Genomic DNA, 27,527 nt, shown 5'->3' on the forward strand with positions numbered 1-27,527 from the left:
CCGAGGGGCGGCCGCCGGCGGATGCTGAGGTCCGCGCGCCGGGGACGACCGGGCACCTCCCGCGGCGGCCCCGCAGAGCTCCTGCCCCCCGCGCGGAGCCCGCGCCCCCGCCGCCCCGCGCCGCCGCCGCGCTTTCCTGCTCTCCTCGCCCGCCTCTTCCGTCTCCGGAGGGAAGCGCCGCTGCCGCCGCCGCAGCCCCGCGCAGGGCACGCGCCCTCCTCCTCCCGCGCGCCCCCGCGTCCCGCCCGGGTCTGCGGCCCCGCGTCCCGCCGCTGCGGAGGCAGGTGAGTGCGCGGGCGCCGGGCGGCTCTGAGCTTCCCGGTGCGGGCCCGGCTCGACCCCCGCGCGTCCGCGGGACCCCGGAGACACGGGGGTGGGCGAGGCCGGCAAACGGCTCCGGAAGACGCGATGGTCCTGAGCGTTTCCCGGGGGGCGGGCGGGGGCGGCCCAGCAGGTGCGGCGCAGCGTCGGGTCCCCCCGCCCTGGGGATGCTCGTGCGGCCGCGGGGCTTCCGGGGGAGGCCGCGCTCCCCCCGGCGCCGCACCTGCGCGAGGCCGCACCGCCGGGTCCGTCTCCGCAGGGGGAGAGGCGGGCTCGGGACGGGCTTCCCGGTCGCTGTGACCGGAACACGAGGGGACACTCGACGGGGTCTGGCCGGTCTCTGGCGCCGTTCGACACCGAGAGCATGGGGGGGGGGTGACCCAGAAACCCAGATTATTTCGTCCGTGCATGAAGAGTGCGTGTGCACACTTAGGTGTGCATTTTGGAGGTTTCCACCTCTAAAGCTAATTTTAAGGCGTCGAATAAGCAGGACTTTGCCCACTATGCGACCGGAATTGACTTCAAAAGAACGGCGCGTTAAGGCTGCGTGGACAGACCACTCAGGAATCCCACACGTCGAATAAACATTTTTTTGTTCCTTTTCCTGTGATTCCTAACTTTGAAATCAAACAAGTTTAAGGATCAGTCCTGCTCAGCCCTATAACAGTCTAATGATGAAAATAATTCACTGAACCACTCACTGATGCATTAGCTAATTGACCTCATTTTTCGCTTTAAAAATAGGGAATATAAAGGAAAAAATGAAAGGGAGGGGAAGAGTTCATTTCTCAACATGTATTTGTTTGAATTCTTATATATTTATTTGTTTTTAAAAATATTTTATTTATTTATTTGACAGACAGAGATCACAAGTAGTCAGAGAGGCAGGCAGAGAGAGAGAGGAGGAAGCAGGCTCCCTGCGGAGCAGAGAACCCGATGTGGGGGGCTTGATCCCAGGACCCTGGGATCATGACCTTAGCCGAAGGCAGAGGCTTTAACCCACTGAGCCACCCAGGCACCCCTGAATTCTTATTTAACCCTCTGAGCCACTCAGGCGCCCCCCCTGAATTCTTATTTAGAAGCTACTTTATTTTTAAACTTTTGTGGATTTTTCTACTCCTCCTGAAGTTAGTTCTTGGTCATGAAGATGATTGCATAAGGTGCATAGGGTTACACTTTTTGCATAAAATAAGCTACCATTTCTATCCATGCTTTTGGATTAAACCACCACGTGCTTGGAGGTTATGCCTCACTTGCCATTTGATGTAAAATATCTCATTACAGATTTAAATTATAACTATACTTGTGCTAGTCCAGAAAGAAAATGACATTATTAGACATACAAGGACTCTGAGATGAAAGTTATAAAATTATTCATTATATATCTACTTCTTTTATCTCTGTCTCTGATAACAATTAGGAAAGGTCTTATTCTCCTTCACCTTGTAGGTAAATTGTGTAAAAAACAATTATGTTTTATAAAGTGACTAATAAAAACAAATGTTTTCATTTATTAAAGGTGAGGACCGTGTATATGAGAACTTTTCCTAGGTATGTCTCCTTCATAAATGTCTTTGTTAAAATACTTTTCATCTTGTAGTGAAGCTAATCAAACTCTGTACATTGCTGTTTATGTTTGGTTTAGAGTTTCGAAACAAGAGCAGAGTTGACAGCATTTTGCTTCCCATCTCTTGTGGTTAGCATAGTTTCCCAAAATTGCCTAATTAAAAAATTACTTCAGATGGTGGACAGCTGGGGGAGGGGGAAATGAAAGTGGTTTAAAAAGATTCCAGGGTTGCAACTTGAGACTTTCTGAATCAGAATCTCTAAGTTTAGGAGATGATACTTCAAATGGGTGAAATGATAAAATTTTTTAAAAAGGTGAGGTTGGAAAGCACAGGTGGGAAATACCGCTGCTGTAATGAAGAGCTGATATAACCTCTTCTCATTCCTGTGCATAAAATGTTCTTAAATGGACGCTGTGGTTTTACTAATATGATGATGTCACCCATTTAAGAAACCTGAAACTTGTATCATTTGGTAGTTAGGCCTCCTGGTGAGTGAACCTAGCAAATATTTTTGCATGTTTAGTCCCTTTTATATGCAATGTTAGTTCAAGTCCTCTAATGTTATAGGAACCTTTTATTAATGGGCTTTTAATGTAGATTCCTGTGACTAGTAAACCACAGCAAAATACTGTGCTTGATCATTTCTCTTTCATATAACAGATTTATTTTCTATCCCTTTTGTGCTCCTAACTAGAGAAGACAAGATTGTAAATTTTAGTAACTTCTTTAGAGCTTTTATTAAAATGACCTAACCCCATCCAAAAAAGAAAAAGAAAGTTTTGGGGGAGCATAAAATATGGTCAGTTTTATATAAAAACAAATTAGCAAAACAGAGTATTAAACAACTATAAAGGAATTTGTTAAGATGAATTACCACAATGGAAAGGGTCAGAGTTTTCTTTCCTTTTCTTCTCTCTCCATTCCTTTTCTTTATTTCTCTTGTTTTCTTTTGAGGGGTGGAGAGGGTTGTTTGCTGGCTTGTTTTTTAATCAACTAGATATTTAAAATCTCCTAACAATTATCCAAGTTTAAATTAATGTAAATGTTTGCTAACTTTATCAATAGATACTTAAACCTGTCCTTTACAGAGCTACGATGGTAGGTTTCCCACAGTGCTAATTAGAGTTAAAAGTACTAGCAAAAGAGTTAAATTCAAATGACCAAAGGAAACTGGTCTCTAATATTGCTAAAGGAGAGTCTAATTTAGTTACAGTGATGTCATAATTTTTCATTATCTGTTGCTTTTTAAATAGCGTCTCATCTTCCAAATTCTAGAACACTTCTCAGGGTTTTGTTTTTTTTTTTTTTAGGAGTTTGCAAGAATCTCTTATAATCACAAATAATCCTGGTTTGATCTGGGAATAAGAGGTTTGTTTTAAAAATATGGCTGATGGTTGGGGTACCTGGGGGGCTCAGATAGTTGAGCGTCTGCCTTGGGCTTAGGTCATGATCTCCAGGTCCTGGGATCAAGTCCCAGGGCTGGCTCCTAGCTCAGTTGGGAGCCTGTTTCTCCCTCTGCTGGTGGGCTCTCTCTCTTTCTCAGAGGGATAAATAAGATCTTTTAAAAAGATATGGCTGATGGCTAGCATCATTAGTAAGGGAGATAGCAATAAGGAATCAGATCAAGAAGATAAATATTACCCAGCTTAGACAGTTATCCATGGTGCAGGATTAACAAGAATGCAAGAGAATTTAGTAGATTTACATATTGGCTCTACTGAACCATTTATGTTTTTTACTGTTTTGAACTTTTCAAATAAAAGGACTATATTCTTTTATTAGTTTGTGTTTCTTTAAAAGCAAATGTTACATTCAATATTGGGTATTGATTTATTCAACACTAGTAAATATCTGTTAAAAATCAATTTTGCCTCTACAAAGTGGAAGTAGAATGACACAAGGTATCCTGCTAAACCCAGTTTGCAAAAAATTATGTATAACATGACCTATGACCTTTGCTTCCCTAATAATCAAAGAATGTATTTTGGTCATGTTATTTTATCATTATAGTAAAAAAAAAAAATAGCCATCTTCCAAAAAACCTGTAAAGAACTCCTTTGAATCACATTCTCTAACAGTTATAATCTGAAAACTTGCATGAGTAATCCCTTACAGATGAACGTGGGTGGAAGACAATCCTTTTAAACATGTTTATCTCCAATGAAATAGAAATCAGTTGACTAACAAAACTCCCACTGTGTGTCATGAGGAGATGGAAAAAAAAATGTGTACCCTGCTCTCAAGGGATCTGTAGCCTATTAGAGAATAATGGTTCCCCCAGGCTGGCTTGGATGGGGGTGCTTAGGCCCTCATAATGTCCATTAATGCTCCGCCCACACCCAAACTACTGCATAGGAACATAGAATCTCAGTGTTAAAAACCAGCACGATTCCTGTAAAATCTATTTTACTAGGCTATTGCCTAGTTCCCTTCTTTCAGCAATTTTTATGCCCCTCCCCAGCCTCGTTTTTTCCATTCAATCAACAAATATTTATTATGCCCTCATTAGGTACATGACAAATGCAAGCAGTTTTTAAAATGGGCATTTTTGGGGGCTTCTGGGTGGCTCAGTCAGTTAAGCATCTGCCTTCAACTCAGGTAGTGACCCCAGGGTTCTGGGATTGAGTCCTGTGTTGGGCTCCTTGCTCAGTGGGGAGTCTGCTTCTCCCTCTGCTTCTGCTCCTCCCCACCCTGCTGGTGCTCTCTCTGCTCTTTCTTTCTTTTTTCTTTTTCTTTTTTAAAAATTTTTAAATTTTAATTAATTAATTAATTAATTAATTAATTTGACAGGCAGAGATCCCAAGTAGGCAGAGAGGCAGGCAGAGAGGAGGAAGCAGGTTCCCTGCTGAGCACTTGGAGCTCAATCCCAGAACCCTGGGATGTTGACCTGAGCCAAAGGCAGAGGCTTTAACCCACTGAGTCACCCAGGTGCCCCCCCTCTGTTCTTTCTTGCATGCACATGTACTCTCTCTCAAGTAAATAAATAAAATAAAAAATAAAATTGCATTTTTCAAACCTATTAATTTTATTTTTTATTCTTTAAAAATTGTAGTAAAATAGATATAACATAAAATTTACTATCTTAACCATTTTCAAGTGTATGGTTCATTGGCATTAAGTACTTTCCCTTTGCTATGCAACCATCACCACTGTCCATCTCCAGAAGTTTTTCCTCATCTCAAACTGATACTCTGGACCCATTAAACAATAACTCCTCACTCTCCTCTTCCCCCAGCCTCACCAACCACCATTATACTTTCTGTCTCTACAAATTTGGCTACTCTGGTTACCTCACATAAGTGGAATCATACAATATTTGTGCTTTTGAGTCTGGCTTTTATCACTTAGCATAATGTTTCCAAGGTTCATCCACATTGTAGAATGTACCAGAATTTCATTCCTTCTTACGGCTGGGTAATAGTCCCCAACCTCTTTTATTTGGAAAATAAATATAAAAACAGGGAAGTTTTGAACTAGAACAGACCATAGAAATCATCTCCTTCAAGCTCTGTGTCCCTCCTTTCCTTTCTTTTTTTATGTTTACAAAAATAAGGATCACAAGTCCCTTTCTGGGGGACCTGGGACACCTGGTTGGTTCAAGGCAAAGCAGAGCCCAAGAACCAGCTTTCTTGTTGCCTAAACAAAAGCTCTTCATGCCAGGAAACCGAGGCCCACAATAAAAGGCAAGTGTTAAATGAGTTGGTGCCAAAGTAAGTGTTGCAGGTGTTCAGAAAAAAAGATGAAACTATTGAAAAATGTTACCTTTGAAAGGAAACATTGAGACAGATTTGAAGAGTATTAAGACTAGATTCTAATCAACAATTACCACAACTTGTATAAATTGTATCCTACTGGAAAAGATTCTTTCTACAAGTCATACATCTGCTGTCTTTTCCTTCTGCCCTGAAATATACTTTATACATTACATTTTTTTTAAGATTTTATTTATTTGACAAGTAGAGATCACAAGTAGGCAGAGAGGCAGGCAGAGAGAGAGAGAGAGAGAGGGAAGCAGGCTCCCCACTGAGCAGAGAGCCCGATGTGGGGCTCGATCCCAGGACCCGGAGATCATGACCTGAGCCGAAGGCAGCGGCTTAACCCACTGAGCCACCCAGGTACCCCTATATATTACATTTGTATTCTGAAAAATATGTATTCTTCAGTTAAGAAGAATCTGCTATTTTTCATATTCTGTGGGATTTGTGACACCACGGTGGTTCTGAACACATACTTGACCATGTATATAAACTCAGTTGAAACTCAGTAGAAAGAAAACTCTCTAAATGGATAGAGTTTCTGTTTAGTGAAAATGTTCCAAACTATGGAGAAGAGGCTAAAAAGGTATCACTATCAGATTTAAAAGTATTTCTGAATGGAATACTTTTTCATAGTTTTCAAATGAGTTCTGGAAATCTTTGCTTCTGCTGACGTGGAACACTACTTAGATAGATGGGTTTGCATTTGCTGTTGTTGTTATTCCCAGCATTTAATTTGTGTTACAAAGAAGGCAATGTAAGTTGACCCTTTGCTGACCAAGGCCCATCATTCTTGGTTGCAACAGCCATAGGATTCCCCGTTCTACTTCTCAGTAACAAAGGGGACACAGAGCTGACTGGCGCACCTCCTGTTTCCTTAAACTGTCAGATAAAAATCAGCTAAGTGATGTTCCCTGTCCTCAATCTAGATCTCCTGAATCAATATATCCTATGGGAAAGTCTAAATATCTGTATTTTTTTGATTTTTTTTTTTTTACTTTTATTTATTTGACACACAGAGAGAGGGAGAGAGAGAGGGACAGCAAGAGAGGGAGTTCTAGAAGAGGGAGTGGGAGATGGAGAAACAGGCTGAGCAGGGAGCGAGATGTGGGGCTTGACGTGGGGCTCGACCTCAGGACCCTGGGACCATGACCTGAGCTGAAAGTAGACGCCTAACCCTTGAGCCACTCAGACACCCCTGAATATCTGTATTCTTAACAAGTGTCCCAAGGAGTTTTTGGTCTTCCTGATTTGGAAAATGCTGCTTCAGCACAAGATCCTGTTTGTAAGTTTCCAGAACATTGGAAACAGGACAGTTTTGTGGTCTCTTGCTGCAAGCAGCACCAGTGAGCAAAAATATGGACCACTGCGGTGCGCTAGCAGCCTTGATAGAGCTATGGTGAGGCAGACTCATCATCTTAGAAGTAGACGGTATGTCAAGGGCACCTGAAGGTCAGGAAGGAGGGAGGGAGAAATGTGAAGGTTAAGTAGATGGATTTACGTATCCCATATTTAACATCTTTTCTAACAAAACCGAATTAAACTTACTATTTTGGTCTTTAATCAACTACAGTAATCTTGTCGAGATAGGTCACCCTAGATGACAAGCGTCACTTCAGCTCTGGGCGGGCACACCGTGTGCTTCAGGGGACAGTCATGCAGATGTGGCTTCGGTTTGTCTCTGTAAGTGGGTGCAGCATACGTGCAGACGTGTACGTCAGCAAGCGTGGCCCACGTGCCTCGTGGCACCGGGTGGTGCTGAGACAAGCCAAGTACAGTGCACAGCACTGCGAGGACGAACTCTGTGTTCGCAGGGCTCAGAGCCCACACGCATCAAACACCTCTCTCGCATGTGCTAGAGTTATAGGGACCACACGCACCTTTAAACCTCCCGCCAGGCAGAGCACAGATTAGCAAACCAATGTGCAGGTGTCCGTGAGTCAGGCTAGAGACTGGCCTGCCTCTCTGCTCCCACGGCCCAGGTGCACGAGACGAAGGAAGGTCAGGAAGGGCTCCCGAAGGATCGAGCTGTTGAACAGACTCTCTCTCTCTCTCTCTTGCTCTCGCTCTCTCTTTCCCTCCCTCTACACACATACTTTTTAAAATACTTAGCAAATTAGAAATACTGGAAAGTATGCGGGTTCTAAGTGCACAGCTTGATGAATTCACAAAGTCAACTTACTCATGCAACTATCACTCAGACCCAGAATTACCAGTGCCTAAAAGCTGCTTCCTCTCCCCATCAATAATTCCTCCTCCTTCTCCAAGGGGAGCCGCCATGGTGACCTCCTACACCATAGGTTAGTGTCACCTGTTTTTTTTTTTTTAAGATTTTATTTATTTGACAGATTACAAGTAGAGAGGAAGGCAGAGGGGCAGGGGTGGGGGTGGGGGGAGGCAGGCTCCCCACTGAGCAGAGAGCCCGATGTGGGTTCGATCCCAGGACCCTGAGATCATGACCTGAACTGAAGGCAGAGGTTTAAACCACTGAGCCACCCAGGCGCCCCTCACCTATTTTCAAACTTCAAATAAATTGAACTGGACAGTATACACATATTTTGTGGCTGACTTTCGCTCAGCTGTTTCTGTGGGATTCTGTGGCCTATAGCACTAATTCATTCATTCCACCCCTGTCTGGTATCATCTTATGTGAACATGCCACACATTATTTCACCTTCTTAGCCATGATTGTTTGCATTATTCTAGTGCTAGGTCATAACAAATCATGCTACTCATAAACATTCTTGTGCGTGTCTTTTAGCACATGCAGGAGTTTCTGTTCGATATATGTCTCCAGGGAAAATGATTTCCAACACCAACTTCACCAATTTCATTCCCACCCTGGTGTAGGAGTCTCATTGTTCCACATCCTCACCAAAACTCGAGATTTTTAGACTTTACATTTGAAGGATTCCATCGGTTATCCATTGGCACCCTGCTGTGATTTTAAGTTGCATTTTCCTGATCACTAATGAGATAGACTGTCTTCCCATATGTTTGTTGGTCGTTTGACTATCCTCTTTTATAAAGTTATCTGTTCAGATTTCTTGCCCATGAACTGATTATGGGAGGGTAAGTTAAACATCAGGCATAGAAGTCAGGAAACAGGCATCATCAGAGGGAACAGCGTTGACAGTTAAGAACCCACCCAGAGCAAGGGTGTAAATGGACAGACAGTGGGAAATCAATTACTAAATGCTACTGATGATAGCAATATCACACAGATCGAAGTAAAATCGCACCATAAGAGGACAGACGGTCCCACACTGTGCAACTTGATGGATCTGAGACATGTTAGACAGTCGAGTACCTGAAGGTTAAACATGGGTTATCCACTGGAAAGAAAATTTCATTTCCAGCAACATAAAGGTCGTATTTAAATACCTAGTGATGCTTAAGGAATAGTTCCACTCTGGCCTGGGTAAAGGATAGTCAGATGCAAGTCCCCGGTGGGGTCAGGAGAGGCGACCTTTAGCGAGTTGCGGGCTAGGCCTTGCTGGCTTCTGGGGTGAGCCGAGGGACACCCCTGGCATCGTGTGGGGCACTTCTGCCCCCTTTCCCTTCCGCCAGAGCGGCCGCCACTGTCCGTTGTACTAGTCCTTAGAGCAGCACAGAGTGTGGGCCAGAGCCCGAGGGGCCAAGTGCGCTTCCCCGGCAACAGCCACATGCGCTCCACGGAGCCCCAGCCGGCTGCTCGGCGTGTGCCCGCCAGGGGCACTCCCGATACCTGCAGCCCCGGACAGAGGCCACCACACACACCTTCTCGTCTGCACCCGGATTTCTCCTGGGAGTCCAGCCTTCTCCCCCGACCGCAGCACTGTCCCGCAGGCCCGCCACATGGCGGCTTCACACTGTCCCTGCTCGGGGAACTGGGGGTAGGGGGGTTCCTTCCCGCGAAGAGGTGGGCTGTGTCCGAGCTATGGGTTAGGGTTCTCCGCGGGAAGAAGTGAGCGTCCTGCTTGCTTCCTCCGGAGAGGGCCCCGCTGTCCTGTCGAGGGCCCCATCCACGTCCGCGTCTGTCACTGTGAGCAGAGAAGGGCATCGCCGGCCTCTGGCACATCTGGCCTCTTCGCACAAAAATGGACACACTTGGCCCCCGAATCCCCACAAACTATCCTGACAAAATGCCCCCCGACAGTATTTCGATCCTGCCAAGCACCCCACAGATGGTCTCCAGTGAGGCCAGAGTAGTCCTTCGGCCTCCAGAAGCCAAGTTTCCAGCCAGACGCCCAGAAACTGAAGCGGTCAGACCTGGCCCACATAAAGGAACCTGATTCTGGGTCATTCAGTGAATTACAAGTAGCTTCCAGCCTTTGGGATTTAATGGACTAGTAAATTCGCAGAAAAGATTTCAGAGACCCACATAATGTTGCCAGCCTCCCATTTTCTCCGGTAAGGACTCGTGACTGTGGCTTCCATGAAGTTGTATTGAAAAGCCCTCGCTGTCAGTTGTGATCCAGTGTCTGCAAAGTTAGCGCTGGCTGCTTTTCCAGAAATGCCTCATTCGATCTTCACAATGTTCTGGCACAATGTTCATATTACAGAGGAGGAGAGAGGCTCCAAGGTGGTAAGGAAATTACCTGATGCCACACAGCTAGTTTATGGCCAGGCAAGACTGTGAGCCCATGTTTGTCTCCAGAAGCCTGTGTCTTCCCCACTATACTATTTATCACATTGGAAATATGTATGTACCATTCAAATGTGATTTTTTAAAGATTTATTTATTTGAGAGAGAGCAGAAGCTGGGGGAGAGGGAAAGGGACAAGCAGGTTCTCTGCTAAGCAAGGAGCCCGATGTGGGGCTTGATCCCAGCACTCTGAGGTCATGACCCAGGCCAAGGGCAGATGCTGAACCGACTGAACCACCCAGGCGCCCCTCAAATGTGATATTTATTTCTTAATTTATTTTTAAGATTTTATTTATTTCAGAGAGAGAAAGCACAGGAAGGGGAGGGTCATAAGGAGAAGCAGACTCTGCTGAACAGGAGTCCTATATGGGACTCCATCCCAGGGCTCCAGGATCATGACCTGAGCCGAAGGCAGGCACTTAACAAACTGAGCCACCCAGGCGCCCATCAAATGTGATTTTAAAAACAGTGCTGTCTTGATGAAATGACAGAATGGTTAGAGATTAAAATTGAGTTTTGTCTGTGTAGAGAGATCTGGGCTTCCAGGAAAAGTCTTAAGAGCATTTTTTGCCCACTTCAATTTATCCAACATTTCTCCAACTAGAGATGAAAAATCCCACAAAAGCTAAAGAGACTGTTTCTAACTGACGTTGTGATATACTTATGTTAACATACATTTGGTCTGAGATGGTGACGAATGTGACTTCTTTAAATCTGTTCTGATGAGGGGTGCCTGGGTGGCTCAGTCGCTTAAGCGTCTGCCCTTGGCTCAGGCCATGATCCCAGGGTCCTAGGATGGAGCCCTGCACTGGGTTCCCTGCTCAATGGGGAGCCTCATTCTCCCTCTGCCTCTACTACTGCTTGTGTGTTCTCTCTCTCTGAAAAATAAACTCTTTAAAATAAAAATAAACCTGTTCTGATCAAATATGCCTTTAAATATGTTGTGACAAGTAAGGCTTATGAGAGGTTATTCAGTGTTCGCTACATCATTAAAGATTTGGCTATTAAAGTGAATGGCTCCTAGTAGGAAAGACTGACTCACAGAATTAAATTTATTGACCATATAAGTGGGGAAGAGAATCCACTCCACTTCTGTTTGGCCAGAAAACAAAAGACAAAGGAATAGATTTTGTTGACATTTGCTAAAATTATCAAGGTCTCTCTTTCAGGAGAGGTGTTAGGGAATAAGGTGTAGTTCCCCCAGATTTGTGTGTTGAATCCCTAACCCCCAGTGCCTCATGATGTGACTGTGTTTGGAGACAGGGCCTTCAAAGAGATAAGTAAGGTTAATGCGGTCATATAGGTGAGTCCTAACCAATCTGGTGTCTTTTTAAAAAGAGGAAGGGACGCCAGGAATGCTCATGCACAGAGGAAGGGCTGTATGAGGACACAGCCATCTGCACGTCGCGGAGAGAGGCTTCCAGAGAAACCAGACCTGCTGACACCTTGCTCTTAGAACTTCAGAGCTGTGAGAAAAGTAATTTCTGTTGGTTATAAGCCGCCCAGTCTGTGGTCGTTATGGCTGCGCTAGCGCTCTCCTGCAGGAGGCACTGGGTCTTGGGCAGGAGCCAAGCCAAGGCAGCCAGTTAAGAGAGACGTCAGTAGACTATGATAGATGAGATTTTATTATCCAGGAAAGACGGTAAACCTCAAGGTTTACCTTGAGGATCAGGGGGAAAAAAGATTTTTTTAGGAAGGAAGTCCATGGTCAGATAGTGATTTTTTTTAAATTTATTTTTTATTTATTTTCAGCATAACAGTATCATTATTTTTTCACCACACCCAGTGCTCCATGCAATCCATGCCCTCTCCAATACCCACCACCTGGTTCCCCCAACCTCCCACCCCCCCCCGCCCCTTCAACCCCCTCAGATTGTTTTTCAGAGTCCATAGTCTCTCATGGTTCACCTCCCCTCCCAATTTCCCTCAACTCCCTTCTCCTCTCCATCTCCCCATGTCCTCCATACTATTTGTTATGCTCCACAAATAAGTGAAACCATATGATAATTGACTCTCTCTGCTTGACTTATTTCACTCAGCATAATCTCTTTTTAATAGTCAAACGAGTGGGCGCCTGGGAGGCTCAGTGGGTTAAGCCTCTGCCTTCGGCTCAGGTCATGATCTCAGGGTCCTGGGATCGAGTCCCGCATCGGGCTCTCTGCTCAGCAGGGAGCCTGCTTCCTCCTCTCTCTCTGCCTGCCTCTCTGCCTACTTGTGATCTCTCTCTGTCAAATAAATCAATAAAATCTAAAAAAAAAAAAAATAGTCAAACGAGTGTCTGTTATGAGCTGGGTGTGTTTCTCTACTTTTTTGCTATAAAATGTACCTTACAATAATAATATGCTTATGGTTATTTACCCAATAATGACTCCTTCCCTAACAGCTAAGAATTTGTGTAAGAATTTTATTGGCTAGAGTACAGCGAACAGGGAGGGCTGCTAGTTCCCTGGGACTTGAATCTTTTCCCAGTCACTTCCTAGCTGGGTGACTTGGGGCAAACTACTTAACCCCCTCGTCTTGGTTTCATCATCTGTACAATAGAGATGGGAGAACCGTCCCATAAGGTGGTGTGAAAAGTAAATGGCTAATACATAAAAGTGCAGAGAAGGCTCCACGTACAGGCAGCGCCGGGTGCACGCCGGCTGTCACTTTCACCTGGGCCTCTCTCCGCTCTCGGATGATGGGTAGCGGAACCGTTCCACCTCGTGGTTCCACAGGGATGTCTGCCAGCAGGTGCCAGCCCCCGTGGATCTGCCGGCGTGGTGGTAAAGAAAAATGAGCCGGCGGGGCACCTGGGTGGCTAAGGGGGTTAAGCCTCTGCCTTTGGCTCAGATCATGATCTCAGGGTCCTGGGATTGAGCCCTGCATCGGGCTCTCTCCTCGCTGGGAGGCCTGCTTCCCGCCCCCCCGCCTGCCTCTCTGCCTGCTTGTGATCTCTCTCTCTCTGTGTCTAGTAAATAAATAAAATCTTTTAAAAAAATGAGCCACCCCGAAGAACAGCAGCTTTTAAATCTCCGTGTTCGACATCATCTCGGAGGCTGACCAAACTGCAGATTCCCGGGCCCTGTCCCCAGAGATGCTGATGACCGAGCGAGAGAGAGCCCAGGAATCTGTCCCTTTAGTGAGCCCCTTGATTAATTCTGATGCAAGTGGTTCTCTATTAAGAAATACTCATCAAAAACAATTTCTTCTGGATTCAAAGCTATTAAATTATGGTAAATGTAACTTACTAATCATGAGTCTATAATACATCTCATTAAAAGTATTTGAAATGTTTCAAAAATGAGTATGTAGACTTGCTTTTAAAAGTCATCTGAAAATGGGGCGTCCGGATGGCTCAGTTGGTTAAGCGTCTGTCACTTGAGTTTGGCTCAGGTCGTGATCTCAGGGTCCCGAGACTGAGCCCTGCGTTGGGCTCCGTGTTCAGTGCGGGGTCTGCTCGAGAGTCTTTTCTGCCTCCTCCCTCCGGCACGCTCTCGTCTTCTCTCCCTCTCTCTCAGAAATAGATAAATCTTTTTAAGAAAATCATCTGAAAGATAGTTTCTGCGAGTGTTAGTGAGAGTTACGGATAAACCTGAAGAAACTGAGCATCGGACGCAGAGCTCAGTTTCTCCACAACTCGAGTCACCCCGGTTATCTCAGCCCAGCGGCCCCCCCAGGGTTATGGTCTTAACGAACCGAGTTGAGGACAGGTGGGGAGAGAGATGTGAAAGCAGCTTACAGAGAAGCAGGGAGAAGCAGGTTCGGTTCCTCTGGAGGAAATGGTTCATTCGGCCAGAAAGTAGCAGGTAATTGTGCGAATTAGTCAGAAAGCTTTATGTGCAGATAGTGATAGCCGTGAGAGGTGTTTTTAGGGAGCCGGGACCCTGAGGAAAAATAGTGCTGGTCGCTAGATGATGCTGGAGAGAGCTTCACCCCACAGCAGCCCCGTGTGCCTAATCGTAAAGGAGGATGTCTTGTTTTTATTCACTTTCCTTTTCTTACTGTTGAAGCTGAATACGTTTCCTTGTGGTGGTTAACCGGTAATCTTAAGAAAACAGCATTTGGGGGGCAAATTTCAGACAAAGCAGCTGTGACCATTCACAGTTAACTCCTAGAGTCCATTAAGGGGGTTATTTTTTATTTTATTTATTAACTTATTTATTTAAGAAGGAGCGTGCTGAGAGAATAGAACAGAGAGCCTGGGCGTAGGTGTGGGACTGACTCGGAGCGGCCGTTCGTCTCGTGTCCCGCTGCCGGAGTTACCCCACGTCTCCGGGTCACCGTAAAGGCCGGCTGACGCCTTCCCAGTAGTTCTCGCAGTGACCGCGCGTGCTAGGCCTGTGCCGGCCTCGGTCAAGTGCGGCTGCTGCTGACGGGTGGGGAAGGTCTGCGCTCATCGCCCACCAGCAAAGTGAAGGTGCGGCCGCGCGCCTCTGGGAAGCCGGGACTGTTCGAGTCCCCGAGAGCCGCCTGCTTTCATTCGTTCTTCCAACTTCTGCAGCGCCGCAGAGAGCGGGACTTTTCGTCTCTGCTTCGGAGGGACGCGGCCGGGCGGCGGGTTGGCTGCTAGCCCAGGAGTGGCCCCGGCCCTGACAGGGCCCCGCGGTGCGCGCTGGCCCGGCGCCGAGCGCGTTGGCGGGTCGGCCCCAACCGACCGCGAAACCCCCTGCACTTGTCTCTCTTCCCCGAAGGGCAGGACGGGCCCCTGCGAGTGCCGCGACGCGCGGTCAGCCGTGCTCCGGTCCACCTGCCGGTCAGCCTGCGGGGGTCTCGTGTCGGGTCGCCAGGACTCTGCTTGCATGCGAATTCGGTTGTCTGCACCGCGGATTTTTGAGACTAACCGTAGTTTTGGAAGCTTTTAAACGGTGAGTTTCGAATGTCACGCGCTACCTGGTCTTCCCAGCGAGGCGGTGACTCGCGCGCGGGCCGTGCGCCGGGACGCGGGGCCGGACACGCGGCTGCTCCAGCGGCGCCGGCGCACCCTGACGTCCCGCCTGAGCCCTTTCTCCTCCTCCTCCTCGCACTTTCCCAGCCGTCGGCCCGAGGGCGGCCGCCGCGAGGTCGGACATGTCCGCGGTGCTGCGGGAGCTGCTGCGGGTCTCCGAGAAGGCGGCGGACATCGCCCGGGCGTGCCGGCAGCAGGAAGCCCTGTTCCAGCTGCTGATCGAAGAAAAGACGGGGGGAGAGAAGAACAAGAAGTTCGCAGTTGACTTCAAGACGCTGGCGGACGTGCTGGTGCAGGAGGTGATCAAGCAGAGTGTGGAGAACAAGGTAAGGGAGGTCCCCGCCAAGGTGGCTGCAAATTATTCGCCTGGTGATTTTTTCACTAGAACAGCACACTCTCTCTCTCTCTCTCTGTTTTAAAGATTTTATTTATGCATTTGACAGAGAGAGATCACAAGCAGGCAGAGAGGCAGGCAGAGAGAGAGAGAGGAGGAAGCAGGCTCCCCGCTGGGCAGAGAGCCCGATGCGGGACTCGATCCCAGGACCCTGAGATCATGACCTGAGCCGAAGGCAGCGGCTTAACCCACTGAGCCACCCCAGTGCCCCGCATACTCTCTCTTTTTCCTATCCTACCTCAGAATACTAGCACCTAGAATTCTAATAAACAACTTGGGTTCCCTCCTGCCTTGTTTTGACTACAAAATTACTAAAAATGTTCACTGCAGAAGAAATTAAAAATACAGAAAAGCAAATACAGGGGAAAAAATGACCGTTCTGACAACTGAAGAGAAACATTTGGATATGAAGCTTTTATTTATTAATGAGTTTCTTTCTAATAAATAATATACATTCTCCAGAAAATAAGCAAAAATAAGAATCCTTAATCCTACCCCTAGAGAAAACCACAGCTATGTTTTACTAAATATTGGAAGGACATTTTCCTTCTATGCTTATTTGTGTGCATGGTACATAGAATTTATCTCAGCAGAAATGTGAACATTTATTGACTTCTTTTTTTTAACGACATAAGATGTCCTACCTTCTTTTTTTTTTTAAAAGATATTTATTTATTTATTTGACAGAGAAATACAGCAAGAGAGGGAACACAAGCAGAGGGAGTGGGAGAGGGAGAAGCAGGCCTCCTGCAGAGCAGGGAGCCCATTTCGGAGCTCTATCCCAGGACCCTGGGATCATGACCTGAACATAAGGCAGAGGCTTAACCACTGAGCCACCAGGCACCCATCATGTCCCACCTTCTGATGTAAACTTTTATCTAATGGTTGCCTCCGTTACGAGCTGGTACAGTCCTGAAGACTGAAAGTCCCCCCCCCCTTTTTTAAATTTTTAAATATATTTTCAGCGTAATGGAATTAATTGTTTTTTGCACCACACCCAGTGCTCCATGCAATCCGTGCCCTCTCCAATACCCACCACCTGGTGAAAATCCCTTTTTATTCTAATAGAAAATCATTGTTTATAACTAACAATGATTGTGATTCCGGGTATCTTAAGCTGGCTGGGAAAAGAAACTACTCATAAGTAGTAATTCAAGTAATAACACCAGCAGATACTTATGAGTCCTTACTCTGTGTCAGGCCCTTCTAAGGGCTTTAAATATATTGATTTATTTAACAATTCTAATAATTTTATGAGTTAAGAATTATTATTCCAATGTAATGGATGAGAAAAGGGAAGCACAGAGACATTAAGTAACTTGCCCAAGGTTGCATAGCAAGTGAATGGCAGGAACAACTTCTGAACACAGGCTGACTGGCTCCAGAGTTTGCACTCTCTGCGATACTATGTTGCCTTTATATGATAATCTAATAATTACACATTTTTTTTTTAAGATTTGGGAGGATAGAACTTTATGGCAGAAAACACTACAAAATATTGGGATAGCTTCTGTTGAAATTCTCAAAATATTGGGAATCATACGGAATCATTTAAGTGAATTATTGACCATGGGCAGGAAGAGATAATAAATGGTCCCTTGAAATCTCTACAAACTACGCTTTGTCATGCCCTGTAGTATCTAGCTCCAATAAACAAGGTAAATTTATTTTTGTTACTTATCAAGGTAGTCAGGTACCAGGGATGGTTGAACACTTGAATTAGAAACTGATCATTACCTGTATTAGTTAATATTTGCCCTAAAGCTCTGTGACAAGCCCAGCACTTGTTCAATCCTCAAGTATACACCAGGACCTGTGAACAAAGAAACGATGTTCACTTTTGGCTCACTAAGACCTGTTTCATGACCCTTCTATCCTGTAACCTCAGAAGCAGGTCCTTAAGGCTTGGGAGTGGAGCCGCAGCCCCTGCTGAATGGGCTCATTGGCAGCCGCTGGTGACGCGCACTGTTCTTCAGAAGAGGGAAAAACAACAAGTGGTTGTGGGCACTGTTAACATTATTGGCCATCTGCAAAGGACTGAGTTCAAATAGTTGAATCATTTCCTTGCTTTTGTTCCCTGAGAACATCACACATAGCATAATTCAGCACATGGAGAAAAATTCTCTTTACTACAGAGAGGCTCAGAAGCAAAATAGGTCTGAAAGCTTCCTGGTTATACAGACGTGAATGAAGTTTCTTACTTAGTTCCTTTTTTTTTTTCATTCTATGTTGATGCATTAATTATCAAAGTCTTCCCCTTCTGTTTTTGCTATAGTGCCTTCCTTGCTGATGTCCAAGGACACCTCCCACAGGTGTAGAGAACACCTGAAAATGAAAGCAAACGCTAATGTTATCCTCTAAACTTAATTAGCAATCGTCTTAAATACTTGGGCAATGCTATTAACCCACATAAGTAGGGGTGTTGAAGAGCAGCAGTTAAAATGCCTCCTTTGTAAATACACTAGTTCTATGGCCCTGAGAGGGAAGGATGAAGTGTCCAAGATCCGGCAAACTCGGAAGCAGACGTCTGCCGTGATGGGGACCTCCTGGAGGGGAGAGGGAGCAGGAAAACATTAGGAAATTAAGTACTGAACCACGCTGACTTCACTGTTTATACTAGGATTGATGTCTGGAATTGTAAAATTTTTTTAAAGATTTTATTTATTCATCTGAGATAGAGCATGAGCAGGGGGAGAGGCAGAGGGAGAGGGAGAAAGAAGCAGGCTCCCTGCTGAGCCAGGAGCCCGACACGGGGATCAATCCCAGGATCCCAGGATCATGACCTGAGCCAGAGACAGACACTTTAACCATCTGAGCCATCTGGGTGCTCACATTGTAAATTTCTGAATTTCGGATCAAGTTGTGCTACTTGATTTGAAACACAAAGTGAGAATACGGTCAGAATTGAACATGTATGTGGGATTTGAGGGGGTTTTCTGTCTGTTTTTGTTTTGTCTTTGTTTTGTTTTTTGGTTTCTTTATCATACTCTGAATCATTCAGTTTCCAGGCTTGGGAAAAAAAGTTTTGGGAGAAGAATCGAATGAGTTCACCAATGATTTGGGTAAGTAGAAGAATTTGAATGTATTTTTATAACTTAATTATCATATGGTATTCTAATTTCAACAACATCATGAAATAAATGAATGGGAGTTTTTCATGTAAATAACATATTTGAATGTTAAACTTCTTTCAGCACCTCAGAATATCATGGCTTTTAAGTTAGAGAGAGGTAGTATCTTGGAATTATTGAGCAAGTCCATATGTATTCTTTTAGATATAAATCTGTAGCTTTTTTTTTAAGATGTTATTTATTTATTTGACAGAGATCACAAGTAGGCAGAGAGGCAGGCAGAGAGAGAGAGGGGGAAGCAGGCTCCCTGCTGAGGAGAGAGCCCGATGTGGGGCTCGATCCCAGGACCCTGGGATCACGACCTGAGCCGAAGGCAGAGGCTTTAACCCACTGAGCCACCTGGGCACCCCAAATCTGTAGCTCTTAAGATAATATATTATCATATTTGGAGAAGTTCATGGCCCTTTGAAAATCTAACCAAAGTTACAGATGCTCTCAGGAAGGTGCACACATGGACCATTTTAGGTCCAAATTTTAAGCCCATTCATGGACCTGCTGGGGAGTCCAAAGACCATGCCCGAGAATCGAGAGAGGCCCCATCTCTGAAATACTGTGTGTTCTTGAGCAAAGAAAACTTCTTCACCTCATCGGTTCTCTGGTCTCAAAATCTCTGTAAAAGGAGTTGAGTTAAACAAAAGGTTCCTTTTAGCACCAAATTTTAACTCTTCTTTGATTAGTTTCCTGTGGGCCAGATTCTCCATTGATGTACCTCCCCATTTCCCGGATGGCAGAGAGACAAATATCAAAATCTCTGATCTTTACAGCAAAACAAATTATTTTAAGTTTGCCTGGCTGTTTTGTTTGTTTAATGGTAGAAGATTAAAATAGTGAACTTTATCATTGATCATGTGACCCATAGTTAAACATCTAGAGGCACAGTTGCAAAGGAAAAAGCGAATTTCTGGATTAACCTGGAAGATTGTCTCCTTCATGGCTATGTATTGGATGCAGTTAGTTCTGTGACACTCAGAGAAATTTCATTGAGATTTCTACTCTTAAGGATAAAAAATCTGTGACTAATAAGAAATAGGATAAAGAAGGATTCAAAAGATATCTGTGACTAACTAATAAGACATCCAATGCTTGAAATCCTATGTTCAGCTACCTCAAAACCAGTTATTTTATTCTTTCATTTATCTAGAATTATAGGGACAAAAAGTCATTGCACATGCACGTTCCTAAGAACCTGAGGGGAGAAGGGGTCAGCATGCCGGGGCAGAGAAGTGGGAGCAAGGGAGGGGGACGCGAGTGCAGGCCGGAGCCGAGCATGGACGTTTGCAGAAGGAGTTTGCATTTTGCAACGTGATGGGAATTTAGTGGAGAATTGGAAGCAACAGGAGTGACGTGAAAGGATTTTCTCCTTAGATTGATCCCGTGGCTTTTCTTGATCCCCGAGTCCCAGCTTGGTTACGTGGCAGTGATTAGCCTTAACATTCCCCAACTTCAGCAGTTTAATGTGATTTGAATTTAACTTCACTAAATGCAATGGAAGGTTTCCTGCTGATTCAGAGGCATCACTGTGATAGATTCTTACTGTGCTCCCCAACCCGACTGAGCACCCGAGTCCCCTGGGGTCGTCCGCACTCGGCTGTGAAAGGAGCCCGAGGTCCCGAGTATCTGACAAGCTCTCGGGGATGAAGCCGGCTAGTCCTCGAACTGGCCGGGGTAGCTGGAGTTCTCACTTACCTAGCATGGGAGTGCCCTGTCTTCTGCGTTTTATAAGTTTATCTTCACCACTGCCGTCACTTTCTGCGGCTGTTCATTTGCCTGTTTTTCCAGCCTCTTCCGTTACTTTTGGTCGGAGCTGGAAACCCGAGTAACCAAGGGTGTAAGAAGCATGTTTAAGAGGGGCTGGATCGGGTACCTTGGGTCACCGGGAGCCAGAAGCTTCCATCCCGATTCCCAGTGGGGCTCACAGAGGAGAGCTAGTCCTGCGTGTCCTGTCCCATCACACAGTTTGCCACATGTGATGACAAGCCACGCTCATCTACTGTACTCTACTGAGCGGAAACAGTTTTTGGTGAAAAGCAGTATCCTGGAGGGAGGCAGAAGCACTTGTACTGCTGATAAAAGCTCTTCCTTCCCATAATACATCCATCCATTAACAGGCTGACTGATATATATTAAGAAGCAAAAGGCAAAAAACATAAATATCATCAAGGACTCGGGGTTCAGGGGTTCTTAAGTGGTTCACGAGCCCCTTAGATTGGATGCAGAATTGTATGCGTGTGCCCACGGGGACATTTTTGTGGGAAGACAACATTTTTAATACTGGGAACGCATCCCTCACTTCCTATTAGGTATGTGCATGACTTGTGCGCAGCCGTGACCTTGGCAGCCCCCCAGGTGACTCTGGCAGTCAGCGGGGTCAGGACCACGCGTATGAATGTGTCGCCCTCACCTGATCTGAGTGCGTGGCCTCTGCCCCTTCCCATCCCTGTCGTTCTTCTCCCCGGAAACTCTGGAAATGTGGTGGCTCAGTTTGTCTTCCCTCTAGGGGAGAAGATGATCGTGAGGCTGTGTCCGACGGAGGAGGAGACAGCCGAGCTCCTCAGCAGGGTCCTTGGTGGCAACAAGTTGGCTTCTGAAGCGTTAGCCAGGGTTGTTCATCAGGACGTCACCTTTGGCGACCCGGCTCTGGACGCAGTGGAGGTTGACATTCCACAGGACACCCTGGGGATCTGGGTGGACCCCATAGGTAAGCCGCGGGGGGGCGCTCACTTTCATGTGTCCTCAGAGACACATGTGCTTTCATGTGTCCCCTTGGTCAGGGGAGGCTTGGAAAAATGAGAACGGAGCGTGGGGCTGAACTGTCCCCGCAGTCTGTGATGTTTTAAGGCTGGGAAATGAACAGTGAGGAGTTGAGGCGTGTGTGTGATGCGCTGTTGCACATGCAGGTGCGTTTGTGACGTCTCGGGAGCGGGTGTGTATCTGTGTGTGTCTGGGGGGTTCACACTCGCACATGCGTGCACCGATAATGCGGAGTTAACTCCTCTTCGGGAGACCGCGGGGCCACGCCAGCAGGACAGCAGAGTGACCGAGCCGTCCCGGTCCCCGGCGAGCGCACCTGCTGGTTCAAGGATGCTCCTCTCCGCAGACGGGTCCCGCGTGCGCACACCGTCCAGATCATCAGGGCTTTAAAGAGCCACCCAAATCCCGGTTTTAAGCGATAACTCCCAATTTTTAACCACTGACTGCTGACGCGGTCCAACAAGCAAGCAGTTGGAACCACCGTGCAGATGAAGCAAAACGCGGCGAATGGGACGCGGTCCCTTCATGAGCCTCGCGGTCTCCACCATCGCCGTCCGGGTCGTGGTGGTGCTAGAGCCCTACCCCGCGCTCCGCGCTGCAGACCCGCCGTCTGCTTCCGTGCTGCTGTGTGTGCAGCCCCGGCTGTCGGCGGAAGCGCTCCTTCTTCACTCCCACCTGCCTGGCGCCTCCCACGCACCACGGCTGGGGCCACTCGCAGGCTAAGGCCCATCGACCCGTCGTGCAGGGGCACCAGTGCTGCATCCCCAAGGTGCCTTTAGTCATCAGGAGTTGTGGCACGTTCATCAGTGGATTCCGCAGACAGACCAAAACTCCTTCCCAAAATCGTTTATCACTTAATGGTAAATTACCATGAGTTGAGGTTTCTGAGGGACGGTCTCCCATTTCTTGGTTCTCACCTGAGCTGATTCTGTTAGCCAGCTATGTGGATTTTTCTGCAACCCACACCCTTCACCGGGTGTGAACTCACCAGGTGTTGGCAGTCAGCTGCTGGCATGTGTGTCTTTTAAGGAGAAACCTGGTTCCTTGGCTTTTCTTCACAGGAGCACCATCCGTTTCTTCCGTTTGTGCCACCATCACTGTCTCTTTCCTTCTTTGAGGGACCAAAAAACACCATAAAAAATAAAAATAAATAAGGTAATTCCACCCCTGAGAGCTTTCTGGAAGGAGGTTTTCCCATCCATCCATATCATACTTTGCCCTCTGGTTGGTAAGAGCTCTGAGGAATCCTACCAGTCATCCGGAGTCATTAGCTTTTGACCTGTGAGGTTATTTGCGTGCTTATCATAGGCAAGGTACGGGGTTAGACACCACAGGAACGATAGGCACGTCCTCTCCCTTTACGACTTCCCGTAGGGCTGGGGAAAATGGAACTCAAGTATCTTAAACATGAAGCACAAGAGGTCAGAGAACAAGTCAATACAAGTGACACCCAAAGGTAACACATGATTGATTACTCTCCGTCTGTTCAGCTGCTGTAACAAAATACCGCAGACTAGGTGGCTCAGAAACTTCTTTCTCAAAGTTCTGAAAGCTGGTAAGTCCAAGATCAAGGTGCTAGTGTGATAAGACGAGGATCCTCTTTCTGCTTCGTAGCCGGCAGCTTCTTGTCATGTCCTTGCATAGCACAGGGGATGAAGGATGTCCCTAGAGCCTCCTTCATAAGGCAATAATCGCATGACTAAGGGTTCCACCCTCCTGCCGTAAGTACCCGCCAAAGGCCTCACTGACTGATCCTATCCTCTTTGAGGGGTTAGAATTTTGGGAAGCCATATTCAGACCACAGCCGTCACCAAATTAGTGGGAAGACAGAAATGATACAGGACAGACTTTATGGTTGTATCCATCATTATTTTTGAAATAATCACTGCCTGAATCCAAACAAATCTGCTTCATGTTTTTCAGATTCCACTTACCAGTACATAAAAGGTTCTGCGGACATTAAATCCAACCAAGGAATCTTCCCCAGTGGACTTCAATGTGTCACCATTTTAATTGGTGTCTATGACCTACATACAGGGGTGCCCCTAATGGGAGTCATCAACCAACCTTTTGTATCACAAGATCTAAACACCCTCAGGTAAAAGAGCAGTATTTCTGGCAGATGGTGGTTTGGGGAAATCATCCCCTCAGCTTTGCGTATTTTAGTCGCGATGGTCCCTTGACATGACATTACCATGACTTGGTACCCTGAGGTGCTCCTACTAAAGTTGCAGGTTTGAATTAAAATTCTTTTTTTTTCAATCTCGGGTTAAATATAATTTTGGTGGGGGCTAGGCACAGGCTGACAGACTTTGTTTTAAAAGAAAGTCTGTCTTGGAGAAAGCTTACTTTGGCCTTCAGAATATTGCAATCCTGTTCCCTGTTTTCTAGAATCCATTCAAAACGAGATTGCTAGAACAGTGGTAACAGTCTTCTATTGCATTTGAAACAAGGTAGATGCTATCCCTATACAGCCAAGTCAAACATTTAGGCAATTTTAGAAGAAATTCAAAACAAATACGAAAAGTATCCAATCAAAAGGTGAGTAGGTATGGCCAGGATTAGACCCTGACCATGGGGCACCCTCCCTACAAATCCTGCCTCTCCCCCCTCCCTTTGGCACGGACTCTGGCCCAGAGCCCGGAGATGGCCAGGCTGTCTGTGCCGCTGCTCCACGGCCTGTACGTGGGTAGACCCAGCACATGGCACAGCCCAGATGGAAATAAGCAGCTTTTCTCCTGTGGTTTCTGTTTTGAAACGGCCCTATTTTTCCATGTCTGTAGGACTACACATTTTTACTGAACTTTGACTTGCTTTATGCCACTAAGATTTATTCTTTTTTTTTTAAGATTTTATGTATTTATTTGACAGAGAGAGAGAGATCACAAGGAGGCAGAGAGGCAGGCAGAGAGAGAGAGGGGAGAGAGGGAAGCAGGCTCCCCGCCGAGCAGAGAGCCCGATGCAGGGCTCGATCCCAGGACCCTGAGATCATGACCTGAGCGGAAGGCTTAACCCACTGAGCCACCTGGGCACCCCAGATTTATTCTTTAATGAACATAAACTACACCTCTGCAATCTTCACTTTTTATTCCCCTCTATCCTTTAAAGATGCCAGAGGATCATTAAAGGATTATTAAGAATTAAAAAGATCTGGGACTGGAGGCAGACATACCCGTGGCCTAGAAATGGCTGACCCAGTAGTCAGTGGTGCCGATTCCAGAGTGAGGGTTTCTGGATTTCCGTGCAGAGCCCAGCACTGACTAACGCACTCACAGCTCTGTTCCCCGAGGCCTGCTCCACTCTGTAAACAGCACAATGACCGACGCGCTACAATAAGTTAAACACGGAGACAGAGGGCCGTTGGTGGTGGCGTGGCCACAGAGCACGAGTCCCTCTTTCTTGGTGTAAAAGCCAAAGTGGGGCGGGTGACAGACGCTGAGAAGGGCTCAGCAAACAAAAACCGGTAAGGATGTGAAAGATTTGCAGGTTGAAAGGAGAGATGGTTGATCTGCTCATGTTGTTCCCGATTTAACTTTAAATGCCAAAAGTGGTGAATGAAATTCTGCTGTGTTCCTGGAGGCCAGGAATCCCAGAGATATTTTCCCGTTGCCCGAGATCACATCTCAAGCCTGCAGCAAGGGCGCGTGCATGGCTCAGCTGAGGAAGCGTCTGCCTGCGGCTCAGGTCAGGACCTCAGGTGCCTGCACAGGAGCCCGAGTGCCCCCCAACCCCACATCACGCTCCCTCTCTCTCTGCCCTTCTCCCCTGTTCTTGCTCTCTCACACTCCTGCTCTCTCAAATCAGAAGTACAATCTGAAAAACAAAACCCCCAGCATTCCTGACCTGCAGCGACCCGGCAGCCAGAAGCGTAAGAAGTACTTGTACAAACAGATGAGCTACTTGCTCTCTGTTTCTAGGCTTCGGGGCACAGAGACTCGCTGTGTTGTGTATTTTCGTGTCATTAGGTTGGAAAACAACGTAAGTAATACAGACACGTGTGCCAGGCTTCCTCTCCCAACTGAAAAGCTGTCTTCCACAGGTGGCAAGGACAGTGCTACTGGGGCCTTTCTTACGAGGGGACCAACCTCCATTCGCTTCAGCTTCCCGACCCCAGAAGCAAGAGTAGTGACACGCAGAGCCGAGGGACCGAAGACGCCGGCTCCGAGGGCGAGCGCCCTCCCGGGCTTTCAGCCGTCATCAGCACGAGCGAGAAAGACACCATCAGAGCCGCCTTGGCACGTGTGTGTGGCGAGCGCGTGTTCCCGGCGGCCGGGGCCGGCTACAAGAGCCTCTGCGTTGTCCAAGGCCTTGCTGACCTTTACATCTTTTCGGACGACACCACGTTCAAGTGGGACTCGTGCGCCGCTCACGCCATCCTGCGGGCCATGGGCGGGGGGATGGTGGATTTCAGCCGGTGCCTGCGGGCGTCCTCCGGGCGGGCGCACGACTGGCCGCAGCTGCTGTACCACGCGGGAGACGAAGGGGCCGCCGGCGTGGATCGCTGGGCCAACAAGGGCGGGCTGGTGGCCTACAGGTCCCAGAAGCAGCTGGAGACGTTCCTGAGCCTCCTCATCCCCAACCTCGCCCCCGCGGATGCGCGCACGTAGCCAACTCTGCCCTCTTGTGCGCTTCAGAACCCAACCGAGAGGCAGTTTCCCGCGCCTCGTACCTTTGGGAGATACCTTCCTCCTGCTGATGGTCAGGCTTCTCCCCCGTCTTCTGAGGAGCATTTTCCCCATGATGTGTCCGTCGGATGTTCGTCTCATGAATGAACCATGTCCGTGCGGCGGCTGCACAGCTGGGCCGGCTTTCGGCCGCGGGTGTTGTGCCATTCCTGCCGCCTGAAGCACTTCAATAAAACCCAAGAGGAAGAATCCGACTGCCTTAGTATCACTCTTCTAAGCATCTAAATCACACGTAGAATGTCGCTGAAATTCTAGGGAGAACGTAAGAAAAAGCTGTGCTTGGATTCTGTTTCCTGTCCCGAAGGGAAAATCTACAGCTTTAGCCTTTGCCAGAACATTTAGAACCTTGAATCTGATGCATAATTTAGCCAAGTTCATGTACATTAAGTCTCCTCTGCTTAAAAGAATCATAGCCCGGAGCACTGTGTGTCCCTCCTCCTGTCGCTCACAGCCTCTCGCACACAGTGTGTGTGTGCGCGTGCACACACACACACACACACACACACAAATCTCTAATCCTAATATCCTCATAGACACGCTCCATTTCTATCACCAAGGCAGACGGGGATGAAGAGGTTTCTGCAATTCTTGCAGTTTTTAAATTTCAAAAACCAGGGGTAGAGCTAAACATAGTCAGTCCTCGTGTTTACTGGAGTCCGGCAGGATGTCCTTTGAGGGGAAGGTGGACCTCTTTTCCTGTTCTGAGCGGCGTTGGTAAAGACCCAGGCCCCCATCCGGAGGGATGAACACTCCGCTCTGATTTTTTCATGTCTTGCGCCCTCTGGGGGCCAAAGGGTATTTTTGGAGCATTTTCTATTTCTCTGTAATTATAAACGAATGAAAATGACAAACTGTTTTTGATAGTCTGGCGTTGCAAACAGCAGATTCAACAATTATTGATAATCGAGTTATAGCATTTAAAGCCATCGTTGTGTTTTGTGACAGATTGTTGGCTCTCGAGCTATATATTCTTAAGTCCTTAGAGTGTTCTCTTAAAGGTTGATTTTAAATAAAAGTGAGCTCATTCTTCACAAACCGCATTAAAAACGAAAGCCCAGAAGCTAGCCCTGCTCCCTGATATGCACCAGAATGGAGATATGGAATATGTTTCAGGAAAAACATTTATTGTCCACATGAACATTTTAGAGCATGTAAATTTTCAATAAAATACAGTGAAAACAGTCCTCTTCAGTGTGATCTGAACAAAGAAGTTTATCAATTTATGAGAGAAGAAATGCAAGGAAATCATGTCTATTCTGTTAACATCCATTATGCATGTCCCCTGCCCATGTGCAGGGAAACCAAGGTCCTTTCTTCGGGGTGCGTCTGAGAACGTGTCTGCAGTTTCTCCTGCAGGAACTACACCAA

The 27,527-nt window shown here is 46.9% G+C and overlaps 1 protein-coding gene across 3 annotated transcripts; it reads left to right on the forward strand.

Moving 5' to 3' along the window:
- On the forward strand, positions 1–27,341 carry INPP1 (inositol polyphosphate-1-phosphatase). 3 transcript variants are annotated; one of them, XM_044241164.1, is made up of 7 exons: positions 1–284; positions 14,945–15,118; positions 15,286–15,524; positions 18,594–18,654; positions 21,221–21,421; positions 23,398–23,572; positions 25,514–27,341. In XM_044241164.1, the coding sequence occupies exons 3-7, from the start codon at positions 15,321–15,323 to the stop codon at positions 26,079–26,081; spliced, it is 1,209 nt and encodes a 402-aa protein (XP_044097099.1). In that variant the 5' UTR covers positions 1–284; positions 14,945–15,118; positions 15,286–15,320; the 3' UTR covers positions 26,082–27,341. The 3 variants fall into 3 exon arrangements, with proteins under 3 accessions (XP_044097099.1, XP_044097102.1, XP_044097101.1); XM_044241166.1 differs by having other exon boundaries at positions 267–284; positions 14,950–15,118; XM_044241167.1 differs by lacking the exon at positions 14,945–15,118 and having other exon boundaries at positions 54–284.
- The last annotated feature ends 186 nt before the right edge of the window (positions 27,342–27,527 follow it).

The sequence above is a fragment of the Neovison vison genome, chromosome 3 (genome assembly GCF_020171115.1).
Source record: "Neovison vison isolate M4711 chromosome 3, ASM_NN_V1, whole genome shotgun sequence".
Lineage (NCBI taxonomy): Eukaryota > Metazoa > Chordata > Mammalia > Carnivora > Mustelidae > Neogale > Neogale vison.

Coding starts and splice junctions, on each gene's coding strand:
- INPP1 (XM_044241164.1), top strand. CDS start 15,321: ATGTCCGCGGTGCTGCGGGAGCTGCTGCGGGTCTCCGAGAAGGCGGCG. Junction 15,525..18,593: donor AGCAGAGTGTGGAGAACAAG/GTAAGGGAGGTC, acceptor TGAATCATTCAG/TTTCCAGGCTTGGGAAAAAA. Junction 18,655..21,220: donor TGAGTTCACCAATGATTTGG/GTAAGTAGAAGA, acceptor TCTTCCCTCTAG/GGGAGAAGATGATCGTGAGG.